Source organism: Myotis brandtii, unplaced genomic scaffold (assembly GCF_000412655.1).
Source record: "Myotis brandtii unplaced genomic scaffold, ASM41265v1 scaffold1675, whole genome shotgun sequence".
In the NCBI taxonomy this organism is placed as follows: Eukaryota; Metazoa; Chordata; class Mammalia; order Chiroptera; family Vespertilionidae; genus Myotis; species Myotis brandtii.
The window spans coordinates 44007-62295 of NW_005356150.1; the positions used below are offsets into that span (position 1 = coordinate 44007).

At 40.7% G+C, this 18289-nt stretch overlaps 1 protein-coding gene and 1 pseudogene across 1 annotated transcript; one reads left to right on the forward strand and one right to left on the reverse strand.

Annotated features, from left to right (window-relative positions):
• Positions 1-8038: 8038 nt before the first annotated feature.
• LOC102256063 lies at positions 8039-8599 on the reverse strand (annotated as a pseudogene).
• A 7934-nt stretch (positions 8600-16533) lies between these two features.
• LOC102255764 (splicing factor U2AF 35 kDa subunit) lies at positions 16534-17354 on the forward strand. Its single transcript, XM_005862764.2, has one exon. The coding sequence runs from the start codon at positions 16587-16589 to the stop codon at positions 17256-17258; it is 672 nt and encodes a 223-aa protein (XP_005862826.1). The 5' UTR covers positions 16534-16586; the 3' UTR covers positions 17259-17354.
• The last annotated feature ends 935 nt before the right edge of the window (positions 17355-18289 follow it).

Here is an 18289-nt window from a genome sequence, read left to right on the forward strand (position 1 = left end):
GGCGGTTCGGAGCTTGAATCGCAGGGCGCCGGGGGCCGGACCTCGGAGTCACACAGTGTTAGGCCGGGGCCTACGTGGTTACCTGCAACGTGAGGTTTCAAACCCTCCTATCGCACTGGGTATGTTGAAAGCATTCATTTGTTGTATGTGAGTCTTTACCACAGTTTCTGTAACCTGGTTTGGCGTTTTTCTTTTTCTTCTCTCACTTAAAAAAAAAAAAAGTAAGAACCTGAAAAGAGTGGCTTAGTCCTCTTTACAGTTCAAGACGTCCATAGGCGCGTACCCTGCGGGGTTCATTTTGAATGCAGCTGCGTAATAAGCACAATTAATTTTCTTCTCCAAATGAGCTGTGAGACAGCAAGAGCCCAAGCGCCTGTGTCATCAGCAGATGTTCACTAAAGGGGTGACCTGTTGGGGGTTTCTTTCGCCCCAGGTTCGTCTCTGACTCTCCGAGGGGGTGACACAGGTTTTGTCTCCTGCCTGTAGCAGGTGAAGAGTTTGGGCTCTGGGGCCTGACAGCTTGGCTCTAGGTCCAGAGTTTACTAGCTGTTCGACTCAAGCAAATGAATTAACTATTCACTTATCTTATTTGCATAATAAGATTCATAATTGTTCCTTAATAATCCCTTGTGGGGAATACTATATGGCAGTGCATTCAAAGAGCATTTAGAAAAGTGCCTGGGACAAATCAATGCTCAAGTAACGCTGCCATTATTTTTATTTCCCCTATTCTTCTGTAACTAGGAGACTCTTTATTAGTCGCCAGTCCCCCCACCCCCTTTTTTTTTTGCTGAATATTGATTTGAACCTTTTCTGCATCCTTGGGCTCGACCATTTCACACTTTGAGCTCCTGGGAGGTAGGGATGGGAGTGAGGGATATACAGATACAAATATAAGATTATATTTTCAAGCTTGTCTGCCACTCAGCAATGTAAACAATAAATTGAGAAAATTGTATACTGTTTGTTCACGCTCTTTTTTAAAATCCACTCCATGACTTGATGCTCTTTGTTTACTAATGCTGGAAAGATTTCAGCATAGAGCAGCGGTCAGGGATGTAGGACTGTTAAAAAGTGCCTGTGTTACCTTCACATTATTTCCTATTAATTTTTTAGCTTGTGGTTAGTTGATACCTTGGACCCTGGGGAGGGAGTGAACTATAGGGAGGATGTTTCAGCGAGGGCTGGGGAAGCAGAGCTGACTTCTCCACCACTTAGTGGGCTCAGAGCAGGCTGGGCAGGCCGAGGGTCTTGGCCCCTGTGGCGTAGGGGCAGGCACCCATGTAAGGCCAGCTTCATCAGCCTGGCCTGGCGGACAGATCCCGACCAACTGGTTTTTCTAACCAGTTATAAATAAGTTAGTTCCAGTTTGCCTCCACACAGAAGGTCAGAAGCAGACCAGTTTAATTTGTGTTAGCATTAGGGGGGAAATGGAGAGTAAGAGCAAATTATTAAAAAACAAATTTATAGCACCAAAAATCTATGGCAAATATTTTAGGAACATCTGAGTGTGTGATGTATGAATCCAAACAATGTAAATATTAAGTTGCACAATGTTCCTAAACAGCCCCCAGTAATTAAGGAATACAGCTCATTTCTGCATGGAGTATACTAAGCTGAATGTAGGTGACAGTACAGAAATGTAAAATCATTAGTCCTTTTCGACTGTTGGGGTGACTGTTATCTTTCCCATGTTAGAGCCCTATGCACACATGTGATAACATGATGGGCTCCAGGCTAAGGTACCTTATTAGCTGTGTGACCTTGCGGAAGCTACTGAACTTCTCTACCTCAGTGTTACCCTCTGTAAAATACAGGCATTCCTCTTTTTATTGTGTTTCACTTTATTGGAATTCCCAGGTGTTGTGTTTTTTACAAACTGAAGGCAAGACTCTCCACCGGCAAAAATATTACGACTCACCTTATTATGATATTTACTTTATTACGGTGGTCTGAAACCGAACCTGAAATAGCTCCCAGGTATGCCTCTGGTATGACAATAGTACCTACCTTATTAGAGTTGTTGAGAGGCTCAAATCAAATAATACAAGTAAAGCAGTTAGCACAGGGTTGGCACAGACCGCAATTAAAAAGTATGTTATCAGCAGCAAAATTACTTTTTTGTGGTAAAGTTGGTGAAAATTCTAATTAGAAAATGTTGACCAGCCCGGCTGGTGTGACTCAGTGGCTGAGCATCCACCCAGGAACCAAGAGGTCGCCAGTCAGGGCACATGCCCGAGTTGCCGGCTCCATCCCCCGTAGGGGTATGTGCAGGAGGCAGCCGTTCGATGATGTTTCTCTCTCATCAATGTTTCTCTCTATCCCTCTCCCTTCCTCTCTCTCTAAAAATCAATAAAAATATATTTTAATGCATTGCCATCCAGTCTTCTCAAGTTCTGTCCTCTCTACTCAAAACCACAACAGAAAATCTAAACTCAACCATCAATATCCTAACCACACCATAAGATCTCCTTTGCCTGTTGAGCTTCACATATCCCTAAATATGAACTCTACTGCCATGTCAGAACCGAATTTCTCACAACAGTTACTCCGGAAGTCCTTATTATTAATTAATTGATTTGCTGAAGCAAGAACAACTTTTTAAAAACTTAAGAAGAATCATTGAGAGTTTGCTGTTTGTCACACTATACTTCATACCTTCTGTTAATGTAGCATTTGTGTAATTATTTCTTAAGTTACACAAATCACCTAAATAAATGTTGTGTAAATCATGGCTAAAAAAAAAAAAGAAGAAGAAGAAGAAGAATCATTGATTCACCCAGTAAGTCATTCTAGTGTTTATCAAGTAGAAAATATTACCTTACCTTATGTCTTATAGGCAGTTCATGGGGGTAACATTAAATTCCTCACTTCCACCCCTACAGTCTCTCCCCTCCAAAATAAACATTTGAAAGAAAAAAAAACACTTTAAAAAAAGAATAGATTTATCTTTTTTTAAAAAAGGTTGTTGAAAGAAGTAGAGCCTAAGAAAAAGTCTTTGGAGAGTTTATTTGAGCCAAATTGACAACAATTGCTGGGAACCAAAATCTCAACTGGTTGAGGAAATACTCTGGAGAATGGCTGTTTTACAGCTTATTTCATCATTAGCATCAAAGGAGGAGACGTAATTACATGAAATTCACTGGTGGTAGATTAGGGAGGTGGGAGAAAGCGTAGCAGGGAAATCTCTGAGATTGTATTAAAGGTAAAATGGAGAGACACATACTTCTTTTACATTGGTGGGTACAGGGTAGTTAATAATTAACATTCACAGCACATAGAGATGGAATGTGGGCAATAACATAGTAATAAGGAGTGGTTCAGTGCTAAGGTGAAAAGTTGAAGCCGGAGGGCTCAAAGGGGATTATTATGACATTCTGAAGGTATGGTATCTTAGATGCAAAAATACAGACTTACTTAAGGTAAAGATTGACCTTGGTGAAGGAAGCTACAGGCCTGGGATGTGACTACCCACCATGACCCACTTACAGTTAGGAATTTTTATGTTCAGCTCATCCTGTGTGATTGCTTTCGTCTCTGAGTTTGCAACGCTCTTCAACTGGCCTTCCATGGACTTGTCAGGTTTAGTAGGTGGCCCCTTCTTCATCCACAAAAGGGAAAGTACGATGTACCACTGGGCACCTTAATTTTAACTGATACCAAATTTTTATAGTTTCTAATATAGATAATATTGAAATACGCTCTTGGGCAATCATATACATTAGGTGAGTTCAAAATCTCCAGGCAGAGGAGAGACTAGAATATAAATTTTAAAAGGTCCCATAAATACCAAATTTGGGATGCTCTGTTCCAGAAAGAGAAGTTAAAACCAATTTTCCACTAGATGGCATCCTTCAATATTTAAACTAATATTATTTCTGCTTATACTTTTCTTTCTGTGATTACAAAGATTTGCTTTTATTTTGCCAGTGCTTTCCTTAATTTTGTGAAATCTATTATAGGGGGAAAATCACAAAAAAATCAATTTTATTGATATGTTGCAATTATAATGAGTTCATTAAAATCCAGGGTCCGATAGATAAATGGACAAAAAGTGTGAAAAAAAATTATGAACACATAAACACATAAATAAACACATAAAATATTCATCCTCAATAGTAACTGATGCAATTTTTAAAAAAATATATTTTATTGATTTTTTACAAAGAGGAAGGGAGAGGGATAGAGAGTTAGAAACATCGATGAGAGAGAAACATCGATCAGCTGCCTCCTACACACCCCCAGGGGCCCACAACCGAGGTACATGCCCTTGACCGGAATCGAACCCGGGACCCTTCAGTCTGCAGGCCGACTCTCTATCCACTGAGCCAAACCAGTCAGGGCAACTAAAGCAAATTTTAAACATCAAATAAGTTTCCATTTCCCAATTTGAGGAATTGGGTCACATGATTATGTAGGCTGAGAAGTCCCATGATATACTGTCTGAAAGTTGGAGGACCAGTGGAACAGATGTTGTAAATCCAGGGGCCAAAGAATACACATGCCCCTGCTCAATCAGCCAGGTAGGAAGCAAAAGGTTTGAATTCCTTCTACCTCTGTCTTTGTGTTCTATTCAGGCTATCAATGGATTGGATTATGCCCATCCACACTGGAGAGAGCAATCTACTTTACTGAACCCACTGATTCAAATGCCAGTCTCATCTGGAAACACTCTCACTAGCATACCCAGAAATAATGTTTAATATGGGCACCCCTTGGCCCAGTCAAATTGACACAAAAAATTACCTATCACGCTGTCCTAGAGGCTAGAGCTCCTCTGTATCATTATACAGCATTAAAAATAAAAAGTCACCATAACACAGAAAATGATGATCTAGATATATAAAACCCTAATATGCAAATTGACCGAATGGTAGAACAACCAAACAACCGAACAACTGGTCACTATGACTTGCACTGACCACCAAAGGGCGCGCACAGAATATGGTGGGCAACGGCAGCAGGCAGCAGAGCACAGAACATGGCGGCATTGGCCGAGGCGGGATGGTGGAGCAGGTGAGCGGGGGCGCCAGACCAAGGCGGGGCACCAGTGGCTGTCATCAGGGTGAGCTTCTGGTGGTACTGAAAATTCTTTGATCCCGGCTGGGCACTCACACTTGCTGCTGATGCCAGCCCTGCTTGCACCCGCTGCCGGCGCCCAGCACCAGTCCAGATTGCTCAGCGCTGTCAGCGGATGTGAGTGGCGGCTGCCAGCCCCAATCACCCCTGAGGGCTTCTCCACCTCCCCCTGCTCCTGAGGGGCAATCGGTACAGCAGCTGCCATTTGCACCCACTGACAGCGCTGGCCCCGCTTGCACCTGCTGCTGGCACCAGCCCCAGTTGCTCCACGCCATCAGCGGGGCCGAGCAGGAGGCTGGCGCCATCAACATGTGGGAGCAGCGAAGGTGGGAGCAGGGCTGCTGGCACACAGGGGACTGAGAGCTGCAGCGGGCGGGGCTGGGCAGGGGCGCGGAGGATGGGCCGAGACCCACCCCTGTGCCCACCACAGCCTCGTGGCCCACAGTTCCTTTCAAGGTGCATGAATTCATGCACTGGGCCCCTAGTTAAATATAATAAGTGAAAAGAAGCAGGACACAAAATTTTGTGCACAGAGTACAATTAATTTTTAAGCCAAGAACCTGTGAATAGAAACCAAAATGTTGGTTGTCTTTAAGTGGTTGGAAGGTTGCTGATTCTTTTAAATTTTTATTTAATGAAATAGTTTTAAAATATAAATATTACCAGTTAATATTTGAGGTTAATAATTGATATTGGTATATTTTATTTAAAACTATTGATTCAATTCAATGAATATTTACATTGAGCACTTCCGATATTCTCAGTATTGTGTTAGGAGGTAAAAAAGAGGGATGTAAAGGCATAAAAAAATCCTGATTTTTAGGATACAGTTAGCTAAAAATCCTGGCTACATATGATGCATTCTTTTGTGTATTCATTCAACATTGGTGAATTAATATTGAACATCAGGAGGGAGCAATACCTGTGCTTGATGGAAGGGTTGGGGAAGTGTCAGTAAAGTATAGGTCATGTAGCACTATCAAATTATTGATTTACTTAGATCTCAGGAGACACCCATTTTATCCCCTTTTAAAACCTTTTTAAGCCATGAAAACAAAATTTTGATTTTACAAGTAGGACATGAAGCTTGTTGCAGAGATGAGTATGATGAACCATCCATACTATATTGCAGATCTGAGAAGAGTGAGTAATATGGAATTGAGTGGATATTGGAAGGCTGGATGTTAATATACATTTTATTTATTTAATTTTTATTTTTTTAAATTATATTTTTATTGATTTCAGAGAGGAAGGGAGAGGGAGAGAGAGATAGAAACATCAATGATGAGAGAGAATCACCGATTGGCTGCCTCCTGCACACCCCGCACTGGGGATCAAGCCCGCAACCCAGGCATGTGCCCCTGACCGGAATCGAACCTGGGACCCTTCAGTCCGAAGGCCAACACTCTATCCACTGAGCCAAACCAGCCAGGGCATTTATTTAGTTTTTAAAATATTTATTGTTGAAAGTATTACATATGTCCCATTTTTCTCCCATTGACCCCTTCTAGCCCACCCTCAACCCCAGTCTGAGGCCTTCACCACCCTATTATCTGTGTCCATGGGTTATGCATGTTAATAGACATTTTAAGTGACTTCCATATGTAACTCTATGATTTCTTTTTTTTTTTTAATATATTTTATTGATTTTTTACAGAGAGGAAGGGAGATAGAGAGTTAGAAACATCGATCAGCTGCCTCCTGCACACTCCCACTGGGGATGTTGCCCACAACCAAGGTACATGCCCTTGACCGGAATCGAACCTGGGACCTTTCAGTCCGCAGGCTATAACTCTATGATTTCAAAACTGATTTTAAAAAATGGCCAGGTTTGATCGTTAGCTTAAAATTTCAACATAATTAGGACATGAACATATGAAAAGAGAAATGGTACTTCTTAAAGAGACTCATCACAACTATTTTGTTCTTTAAAATTTCTATTCTTATATATTTTGAAATACTTCAAAAATAAGAGATAATTAAAACTGTAAGTATATCAAAGAGGGAATATCCAGATATGCCACTTCCCATATTATTAACTTGTCTATTTAGATGAAAGGAAATCAAGGAAAAAATGGCAGGAAGTTCTTTCCAACTCAGCTTAAACAGGCCAGCTGGTTTGACTCTCTCAACCTCCATTTCACCCTCCTTCTATTTAGAGAAGCTAAAAAGTAACATTTTCCAGGCTCTTGCAGCTAGCATTGTGGGTGTGCAATATGCAATAAACATGTACTTGAGATTTGGAAGGGAGACAAAGGAGAGCTTCCTGCAGCAGGGCGAGCTGACAAGCAGGTTCTGCCCGACACAGGTTTGCATGGATCCACCATGTCGCCCTCCAGACACATTTTCCTGAATTTGAGGCAGCCGTGACAGTGACAGCAGTGGGAGCCATAGCGGCTTCCTGCCTTCTGGATCACAGCTATGAAAGTATGACTCCAGAACAAACCTATATTCGTGCTCTTCCAGCTCTTCCAGTGAATTTATGAGCACATACTTCCCTAGAGTAAACTCCTTATATACTAGAAATACCAAGAATAATTTATTTTCCTATACGAAACCCTGTGTGATCAACTGCCCCAGAATCTTTTTTTTTTTTTTTTTTTTAGATACAGGGAATTTTATTAAATTGGCATAGTTGGGACCAAAGAGATAAAAAGGTCACTGCCAGCTTATCTGCTTATCTTCCTTTTAACAGGCTAATGAACACCACCTGAAACACAAGCTAGTCTTGCAGGTCTAAGAGACAGTGAAGGGGTTTCCTCAGAATTTAAACATAATAACACAACCAGTCATATAAATCTAAATGTAAGCCAATCTCCTACAGGTTTTGAGATGGCACTTGCCACCTCTGTGAAAAGTTGAACACTAGGAATCAAGTCCAACCATATTGTTAGAAGGGAGGACAGTGACAGTGCTTGCTGAACCAAAATTGTCATCAAAGCTCAAAAAGCTGACCATATTCATTTAACCACAAGCCAATCTTATTGAAATCAGGACTGCCCGAAAGAAATGCTCTATTAGCCATTCATGATCTGAATTCTGGTGTATGAGATCAATTTAAATACGGTACACATAAAAAAAGTCATGAGACATTTGTAATAAATAAGGCAGTGGCCAACTATTACTCATTAGTAGCTTTTTTGAGATAAGCTATCAAGTCTGCCCTCTCTGCACTCTTCTTAATGCCAGTGAAGATCATTTTTGTTCCAGAGATGTACTTCTTGGGATTCTCCAAATACTCGATCAGTGTAGCCTCATCCCAGGTGACACCTTTGTTCTTGTTGGCATCCGTGTAAGAAAAATCCAGGGGCCTGACCTGTCTTTTGCCCAGAGACCATGGAGATTTGGCCCAGTCTTGTGCTTGCCTTCCTTTTCCACAGTATGGCACCGGGCACACTTCTGAACAAAAATCTTCTTGCCCTTCTCAACATCACCCATTTTTAAATCGCTCGTTAGTCGCACGCGACACGGAGATGCCCACTCGCAAGCCGGACATCCCGCTCTCTGCCCCAGAATCTTGATGTGAGAATTAAATATAACATATGTAAATCACTTTGAATAGTTCCTGACACTTTGTACTCAATACATGTTAGTTATTTAAATTTTTATGAGGGAGATGAGTTTAATCTGAAAGGAAAAATCTAGACCAGGAGTCAAAAACTGGGTTTCAGGCCAAATTGAACTGACCACCTGTTTTTGTTTGTTGGCTTGGTTTGGTTTGGTGTTTAGAGAGAGTGGAAGGGATGGGGGTGACAGAGAAAAAGAGAGAGAGAGAAACATGAATGTGAGAGAGAGACATTGATGAATTGCCTCACACGGGCACCCCTACTGGGCTGGGTATCAAACCTGGAATGTGCCCTTGGTTGGGAATCGAACTCAGTGTGCAGGCCTATGTTCTAACAACTGAGTCACACCAACCAGGGCTGACCATCTGTTTTTGTAAAGTATTATCAGAACACTGCCATGGTCATTTGTTTACATGCCATCTATGGCTGCTTTCACTTTGCAAAGTCATGGTTGCTACAGAGACGGAATAAACCACGAAACCTAAAATATTTATTAACTGGCCCTTATAGAAAAAAATTGCCAACCTCTGATCTGAACTATCAAAAAGATTCAGAAGTGTGAGTACTGGGAACCACTCAGAAAACAATCATCCTCTTGACACCGAATTGTCATATTTAGAAAAAAATAGGAAATTCCTTATCTGCAAGGATTTACAGTAGAGCATTGGGGATGGGTGAAAATAACTTACTTGAATTACTACACCATGCAAAATTCTGATTTTATAAGTTAAATCAAAGGGATAAAAGGACGTTAAAACTGATGTTACCTGGGGCTTCAGCAAATAATTTGGTGGTACTCATTTTCCAAGGTTTTCCTCCAGATAATGCATCCTAGCTTAGAAAGTGACCATTTGAGGAGCAACATCACAAAAGTTTATCCTCTTTCAGATCCAGCTGGTCACCAGTTCTTACAATTTGTTTCTTCATAAGCCCTCTAACATTCACCCACTTTGATCTTAATACGCATTGTTCTAATCTAGGCCTCAGTAATTCAAACTGTGCTTAGCCATGTGGGTGTGGCTCCATGGTTGAGTGTCAACCTAGGAACCAGGAAGTCATAGTTCAACTCCTGGTCAGGGCACCTGCGGGGTTTCAGGCTCGATCCCCAGTAGGAGGCGTGCAGGAGGCAGCCGATCAATGATTCTCTCTCATCATAGATGTTTCTGTCTCTCCCTTCCTCTCTGAAATCAATAAAAATATATTAAAAATAAATGAATAAAACTGTGCTTAACTTAATATAGTCCTAACTTCCTTGTCATTAACTTTATTCTCCTTCAAATCCGTTTTAAAAGTTTCTTTTTTATCTTCCTCACTGGCAACTTTGTCAAAAATTTCACAAAAAGAAAAATTATTTATGCTTAAGTATCATTTTTAAAGGATTTAATTTTTAAGAGCCGTTTTAGATTCACAGCAAGAATGAGAGGAACGTACAAAAATTTCCCATATATCCTTTACATGTGCAGCCTCCCCCACTGTCAACTTCCGCAGCCAGAGTCCTACCTACATTAGTTACAATTGATGAACCTACATAAATACATCATAATCACCCAAGAACAAAGTTTACATTAGGGACAAATGCATAATGGCAGGTATCCACCATTATACTGTCATACAGAGTAGTTTCACTGCCCTAAAAATCCTCTGCGCACTACCAATTTTATGTTCGATTTTAAAGTTCTATGTGTTTTCAATTTTAACCAAGTTTTTTAGCTTTTATCTCTTTTTTATTTTATTCCCTTTCTTCCTCTTTCCACTCCCCACACTCTTCCCCATCCCTTCCTGCGGGTGGATACATATGACCCGTATAATCTGGCAGTGCTTTTCAAACCTGAATGTACATATGAGTCACCTGGGAATCTTGTTAAACTGCAAATTCTGACTCAGGACACTGCATAGGTGCTGGAAATCCTCATTTCTTAAAAGCTTCCAGCTGCTGCTGCTGATTTTCAGACTACACTCTCAAAGGAATGATTTGGGCCTCGCAGGGACATTTGGCAAGGTGTGGAGTTGTTACAACCGGGATAGTGCTACTGGAAGAGGCCAGGAATGCGGTTGAACATCTTTCCATGCACAGACAGGCCCTTATAACAATGATTTAGCCCAAATGTCAAGACTGAGAACCCTGCTCTAGAATCATCTTGAACATTATAAATACCCAGTGGGTATCTCCTGTGAATCTAACAGTTTTTGTTTTTCTCTAGGAAAAAACTCTTCAGGTTGCTCCCAGTCCTTTTCCTTTTTCTTAGCTATTTCCTGTGACTGAAAGGGTTCTTCTGCTAGAAAGAATTGTTTTCTTTCAAAAGTCTACCAGCCCTCAAGTTATATCCTCTTCCAACTTATTAAATGAAAATCATGAGTAGAATTGTTCATGACACTGACATGATTTTAAAAGCCCCATAATGCTGGAAAAGGATAAAAAAAATTAAGGCAGCAAGTTTACAGGCTGGAAATGACTTATATGACTTTTGTATTATTTGTATTTAGGCTAGTGCAGCAATTTTCAGCCTTTTTCATCTCATTGCACACATAAACTAATTACTAAAATTCTGCAGCACACTAAAAAATATATTTTTTTGCTGATCTGACAAAAAAATAGGTATAATTTTGATTCATTCACACCAGACAGCTATTGTTGTGTTGGCCATTTGTCATTTTTTAATTTGACAGCCGAAGGGAAAAGAGGTCAGTGCCGCACTGGCTGGTTTGCTCAGTTGGTTAGAGCATCATCCTGATACTCTAAGGTTGCTGGTTTGATCCCTAGTCAGGGCACCTATAAGAATCAACCAATGAATACATAAGTAAGTGGAACAACAAATCAATGTTTCTCTCTCTCCCATAAAAAAATAAAAACAAGAGGCAGGTATTTCATGTTTTAAAAATTCTTTCAGCACACCAGTTGAAAGTTGCTGGGCTAGTGTATTATGGGGGTCTTAAAAAACAATAGAAGCAATTCTCAAAATGATAATCAATAGATGTTTTACTCTGTGTATGTTTCCAGTGACTCTTTGGATTGTATCAATCAAATAGTCAATGGTATAAAAGGAAATGAACCTTAAAAGGAGCCTTTTCTTGTATTTAGATGAAGAAAATAGAGAGTTCTTCACTCTGATTGTAGAAAGCTGTGTTTTCCATGCTTGGAGAGATTGGGGAATTTGATAACTCTAACTTGATTTCACTCTCCAGTGATGTAGCTTGCACAATAGAATTGAAAAATATGATGATTTTACCAGGATCATGGTTAAATGAAATGAAGGCCTGAATATTTTTATTTAAGCTGCGGTCACAATTCCGAGTTTTTGAAAGTCTGTTTTTCCTAATTTTCTCTAGCCTGTTAGGCATCTTTGGCTAATTCATAGCTCAACATTGGACTTCCTACCAAGCACTACCTGGCCTGCCAGCCCCTGGGGCACAGCCCTGTGATTCATTCTGGCCTGGTTTCTTCTTGAATTTAAAGAAATTCAAAACTCAAACTTTTTTCCAGTCCGGTTATAATTTTGAGCATAATAAGTTAGGGTGGAGGTGCTGTATTAGATATGTCTTCTAAATTCCTTTTTTGTATGAATTTATTTATATTTTAAACTGATATAAAAATTATAAAAAATAGAACAAAGAATGATTCTATGCTGTCATCTAGATTCCCTAAGTTGACAGTTTTCTATAGCTAGACTTAAAAAAAAAAACTGTTTGCAAGTAACTTTCAGACATGAAGTTTAAACACTTCAAAACAAAACAAAAGATATTATATCACCATAGTACAATTATCAAAATCAGGAAGTTAATATTGCTACAATGTTATTGTATAATCTACAGATTTAAATTTTATCAGTTGTCCCATTAATGTACTTTTTTTCCTTTTGTTTTAAAATTCAATTTATTGGGGGTTACTGGTTAATAACATTACACATATTTCAGGTGTACACATTTATAATACAACATCTGTATACTCCATGTGTACTCACCACCCCAAGTCTCATCTCCTTCCATCCCATTAATGTAGCAAAAGAAAAAGCATTTCTTCTCCAGGATTCAATCCGGGATCCAACATTGTTTATAGTTGTCATGTCTCATTTGTCTCTTTAGTATAAATTTTTGTTTTGTTTTTCATGAACTTGACATTTTGAAGCATACAGACCAGTTACTTCACAGCAAGTTCATCACTCTATTTCACTGTCTGATATTTCCTCATGAAAAAAACCCAGGTTACACATTTTTGCTAGGAATATCAGAGTGATGTTGTGTCCTTCTCAGTGCATCACACCAAGAAGAATTACTGGTGATGATAGCTCTAAACATTTTATTAATGTGGTGCCTGCAAGTTGTCTCCATGGTAAACCTCTGTTTTTCTCTATGTAATCAATAAATATTGCATGGATTTGAGGTTATATTTAAGGCTAAACCAAAGAGAGAGCAGGTTTACCTAAGTGATCTAAAAGGAAACTGTTTAGCTCTGCTATTTGACTTTCCTAGAGATTACATATAAAAAATAGAAGACTTTCAAATGAAAGTCTTCTGAATTTTTAGTGCTTTAGCTGCAGAGTTATTAATGAAAACAAGATGTAGCTCTAAATATTCAAGTACTAGTAAATGGGAGGTCTTAATTCAGCAGCTCCTCAGGGGAATGAAGCTTGAATAACCTCAGAACTGTTGTCATGATGCTCTATGCATTTGGCTCACTGTTGGATCATTCTTCAAAAACCCTCTGACAGGAAGATAATATCCTATGCTATTAGTCATACTTTACAATCAAAAGAACAGGTTTATGTTTATGTTAAAGTGATGAGTCCTCACTTCCAGTCTCTTCCTTCAACTCACATATGCTTTAAGAGAGAACTATGCTGAAATTGTACAGGTGGTTTTATGCATGTTTACTTGTTTTCTGGAGTTATAAATCTAGCCCAATAAATAGAATGTTTTAAAACTATTTTTTCAAATGGTTCTATATCATAGTAAAGGAATAATGCAGATTTTTTATGCTTAATTGCCTTTTTTTTTTTTTTGCTTTACTGAGGTATAGTTGACAAATAAAAATTGCCCTCGCAGGTTTGGCTCAGTGGGTAGAGTGTCGAACTGCGGGCTGAAGGGTCCTGGGTTCAATTCTGGTCAAGAGCATGTACTTCGGTTGCAGGCTCAATCCCCGGCCCTGGTTGGAGCCCATACAGAAGGCAATCAATGTGTCTCTCTCACATCGATGTTTCTCTCTCTCTGTGTCTCCCCTTCCTTTCCACTCTCTCTAAAAATCAATGGAAAAATATCCTCAAGTGAGGATTAACAACAACAAAAAATTGCATATATTTAAAGTGTATAAAATGACCCGGCTGCAACATGGAACGAGACTGGGACCCCAGCTGCACCTTTCTCAGGACTGGATTAAGGGATATGGGACTTCGCAATCTGAGGACAGTAACTCCATGCAAATAAAGTATTTTACCACATCACATTCTCCTATGGGGGCTTCTGAAATGCTTAGTTCAGCGGTGTCCCAAGAACCCACCCCCTCGAGCGATGGGGAAATCTGTCCCACTAATTTCTCCAGCAACAGATAGATATACTACGTATATTTAAGCAGTCATCAGTTGATAGACATTGGGTTGTTTTCAAGTGTTGGCTATTATGAATAATGTTGTTATAAATATTTGTGTTAAAATTTTATACACCTGCACATATGTTTTTATTTAGCTTGGGTATGTACCTAGAAGTAGAATTGGTCTGTCATATGGTAACTCTACGTTTAACCTTTGAGGAACTTTCAGATTGTTTCTAAAGCAGTTCTGCCCTTTTAAAGTGTAATAACTTAATCAATAAAGAAATTTAAAAAAATAAAGCTATTAGCTATTACAAACATAAAAAATAAAATAAAGTGTATGAGGGTTTTCATTTTTCCACATCCTTGCCAGGACCTTTTATTATCTTTCTCTTTGGATATAGACATCTTAGTGAGTGTGATGTGGGATTTCCATGTGGTTTGATTTGCATTTTCCTCATAGCTAATGATGTTGAGCATCTTTTTGTCATGTGTTCATTGTGTATCTTCTTTGGAGAACTATCTGTTCAGATTTTTGGGATATCTTTAAACTGGGTTCTTTTGTCTTTTTATTATTGAGTTGTAAGAGTTTTATATATATTCTGGATATATTAGAGGCCCTGTGCATGAAATTCAGGCACTGGGGGTGGAGGGTCCCTCAGTCTGGCCTGCATCCTCTTGCAGTCCGGGAGTCCTGCGATCAATAGCCCCACAAAAGGGAGGCCCCGCCCTCCAGCTGCAGCCTGCCAGTTGGTAGGTGGCATGGGCCTCCCTCTGTGGAGCCATCATGGGGCGATGGCGGGTGGGGGGGAGCGACCAATCGCATTGCACCCGCCTTGGCTGGCCTAGCGCCAGTGGGTGTCATAGCGTGGTCATCCAGATGGTCATTCTGCTGTTCGGCCCTTCAGTAGATTTGCATATTACACTTTTATTATTATAGAAGATATGTGATTTGCAAATATTTTCTCTCATTCTATGAGTTGTCTTTTCACCTTTAAATAATGTGCTTTGGAGAACAAAATTTCCTCTATTTTCTTTTTGGTTGCTTATGTTTTTGGTCTCATATCTAAGAAACTATCACCTAATCCAAGTTCACAAAAACTTATATCTATGTTTTCTGCGGAGTTTCATAGTTTTAGCTATTACATTTAAGTCTTGGAACAATTTTAGTTAAAATTTTTATATGGTGTGAGGTAGAAGTCCACATTTATTCCTTTGCAATTGAATATAGTGGGGCCTTGACTTATGAGTGTCCCGACTAACGAGTTTTTTGAGATACGAGCCGTCTCTCAGCCGATTTTTTTGCTTTGAGTTGCGAGCTAAAATTCGGGTTACGAGCCAGCTTCAGATACCCCCCTGCTAGTTGGCGCAGCAAATGTCACAGTGAACGCCACAACATCAGCCCAGCATCATGTGTCTCACTCGTTCACTTTTTGATTTGACATACGAGTAATTTGAGTTACGAGTTCCATCATGGACCGAATTAAACTCGTAAGTCAAGGCCCCACTGTATATGGTTGTTCCAATAACACTTGTTGAAAAGACTATCATTTACTCCCAGTGAACTGTGTTGAGACTCTAGACACCAGGGGGAATTTGCCGGAAGCTGGTCCATCCTTGCTGCTTGACACAGTCGCTGCAGGGAAGAAACATCTGCACAGCATATGTTTCAAGGGACCTGGCCTATATGGCATACTGTTCTTAATATGTTTGCTCCCCTTCTTAGCGCTATGTGTTTTAACCAAGGTCACCTCTCCAAGAAAGGTTGTTTCCCCAGGTGAGGATTTTTTCCCTGGAGTTAGGGATTAACAGGACTAAGGAAGAGAATAAATTAGTGAAACCCCCTAGTGTTACAAAAATACCATGTACTACTAATGAAGAACTTGGACTAAGACTGTTGGCAATAAATTTGGGACTTGTTGGGCCCACATCCCTAGGGGTCTGCCCACCAGGGAAAGCACCAAAGCTTTCCCTGGAGACCCACCAACACAGGGCAGTCCCAGGGAAGGCAAGCAGTGAGGCTGGGAGGACATAACTTTACTGGGTAGGATAATCTCCTTGTAGCTTATCAGTAGAGCCGTGACCTTGGAACAGCCCTTATAATGGAACACAGAGATTAACCTAGACAGGATTAAACTCAACAGAACTAGATTAACAAACGCCCTAACCTTTGGAATAGAATGGATAGGATTAAAATCAATTGGTATAAATACAGATGTAACAAGACAATAAAGAGAGAACCTGGCTGGAGAACTTGGATAGAACCTGGCTAGAGAACCTGGCTATGCTGATCAACTGAACACTGCCTCTGTGTCCTTCATTCTTCACCAACTCCATCCACACCTTTGGGAACCCCTGGACCTGCTGGGGTCGGACCCCAACATCTGGTCCACAGTGCTGTTGGCGGCTGCCGGTGGGAAATGGCGGAGTATTTGGCTTCCATCTTCGGCACCGAGAAGGACAAAGTCAACTGTTCATTTTATTTCAAAATTGGAGCATGTCGTCATGGAGACAGATGCTCTCGGTTGCATAATAAACCAACCTTTAGCCAGACCATTGCCCTCTTGAACATTTACCGTAACCCTCAAAACTCTTCCCAGTCTGCTGACGGTTTGCGCTGTGCTGTGAGCAATGTCGAGATGCAGGAACACTATGATGCATTTTTTGAGGAGGTTTTCACAGAAATGGAGGAGAAGTATGGCGAGGTGGAGGAGATGAATGTCTGTGATATTAATGGAGATCACCTCGTTGGAAACGTGTATGTGAAGTTTCGCCATGAAGAAGATGCGGAGAAAGCTGTGATTGATTTGAACAACCGCTGGTTCAACGGGCAGCCCATCCACGCTGAGCTTTCCCCCGTGACCGACTTCTGGGAAGCCTGTTGCCGCCAGTATGAAATGGGAGAGTGTACACGAGGCGGCTTCTGCAACTTGATGCATCTGAAGCCCATTTCCAGAGAGCTGCGGCGGGAGCTGTATGGGCGCCGGCGCAAGACGAACCGATCGAGGTCCGGGTCTAGAGACCCGGGTCGTGGTGGTGGTGGACGGGAGCGTGACAGGAGGCAGTCAAGAGATCGTGAGAGATCTGGGTGATTCTGAGCCAGGCCATTTTTACCGTATGTCTGCTAGAAAGTGTTGTAGTTGATTGACCAAACCAGTTCATAATGGGAATTAAAAAACAAAAACAAAACCCTGAACGCAGTCTCTGTGTCATTCCTTCTTTGCCGACTCCGCCCACACCTTTGGGAACCCCTGGACCTGCTGGGGATGGACCCCAACAGAAAGTCAATTGATTGTAAATGTGAGGGTTTTTTCTGGACTCTCAATTCTACTTCATTGATCTACATGTATATACGTATGCCAGTACCACACTTGCCTTCGGGGATTGGACAGCTCCTGTTCAGGCAGGACTGTGCATGAGTCCAGGACTGCAAGAGAAGGTGAATGGAAAGGTAAGGAGGAATGGTACTTGTGCTTTTCTTTGGTTCCTCTGTAGTTATTCGTGCTGCACCCCCAATTTTATTCTGAGTAGATGGGAACATGTCTGTGTCCAGTACAGTGCCCACTTCTTATATTGTAGTTGTTGTTTTTAACATTTCCATCTCCACAACCATACCTTTCTAGAGCAGCTGGTAGGCAGGGGAAAGGAAGCAAAACCAAAGCCTGAGCAGGTGGTTGAGAACCATTATGGCTTCTTTTTTCTTCCAGCCACTTTATTCCTAAAGTGTTTCACTGGCATGCATAGTGTGGGGAGAGAATAAAGAAATAATCAGTTTCAAGTTTCATATATTTACAGTGGAATAGTATGCAGTGTTATTTTTGTTTTTCTCTAGACAGAAAGCAACTCTGAGAAACAGCCTGACAAATGTGGGTTTGAGTGAAGTGTTTCATGACCTTGTAGAAGAAAAACTAATTTTTTTTAGTAATGAAACAATCTCTTAAAGTCATAGGACTACTATCTTATAAAATGTTTTAAAATGCACTGATCTGATGGTTTTTATTAATATACTAGAGGCCCAGTGCACGAAATTCGTGCACTCTGGGGAGGGGGGTTTCCCTCAGCCCGGCCTGTGCCCTCTAGCAGTCTGGGAGCCTTCGGGGGAGGTCTGACTGACGGCTTAGGC

Coding starts and splice junctions, on each gene's coding strand:
- LOC102255764 (XM_005862764.2), top strand. CDS start 16,587: ATGGCGGAGTATTTGGCTTCCATCTTCGGCACCGAGAAGGACAAAGTC.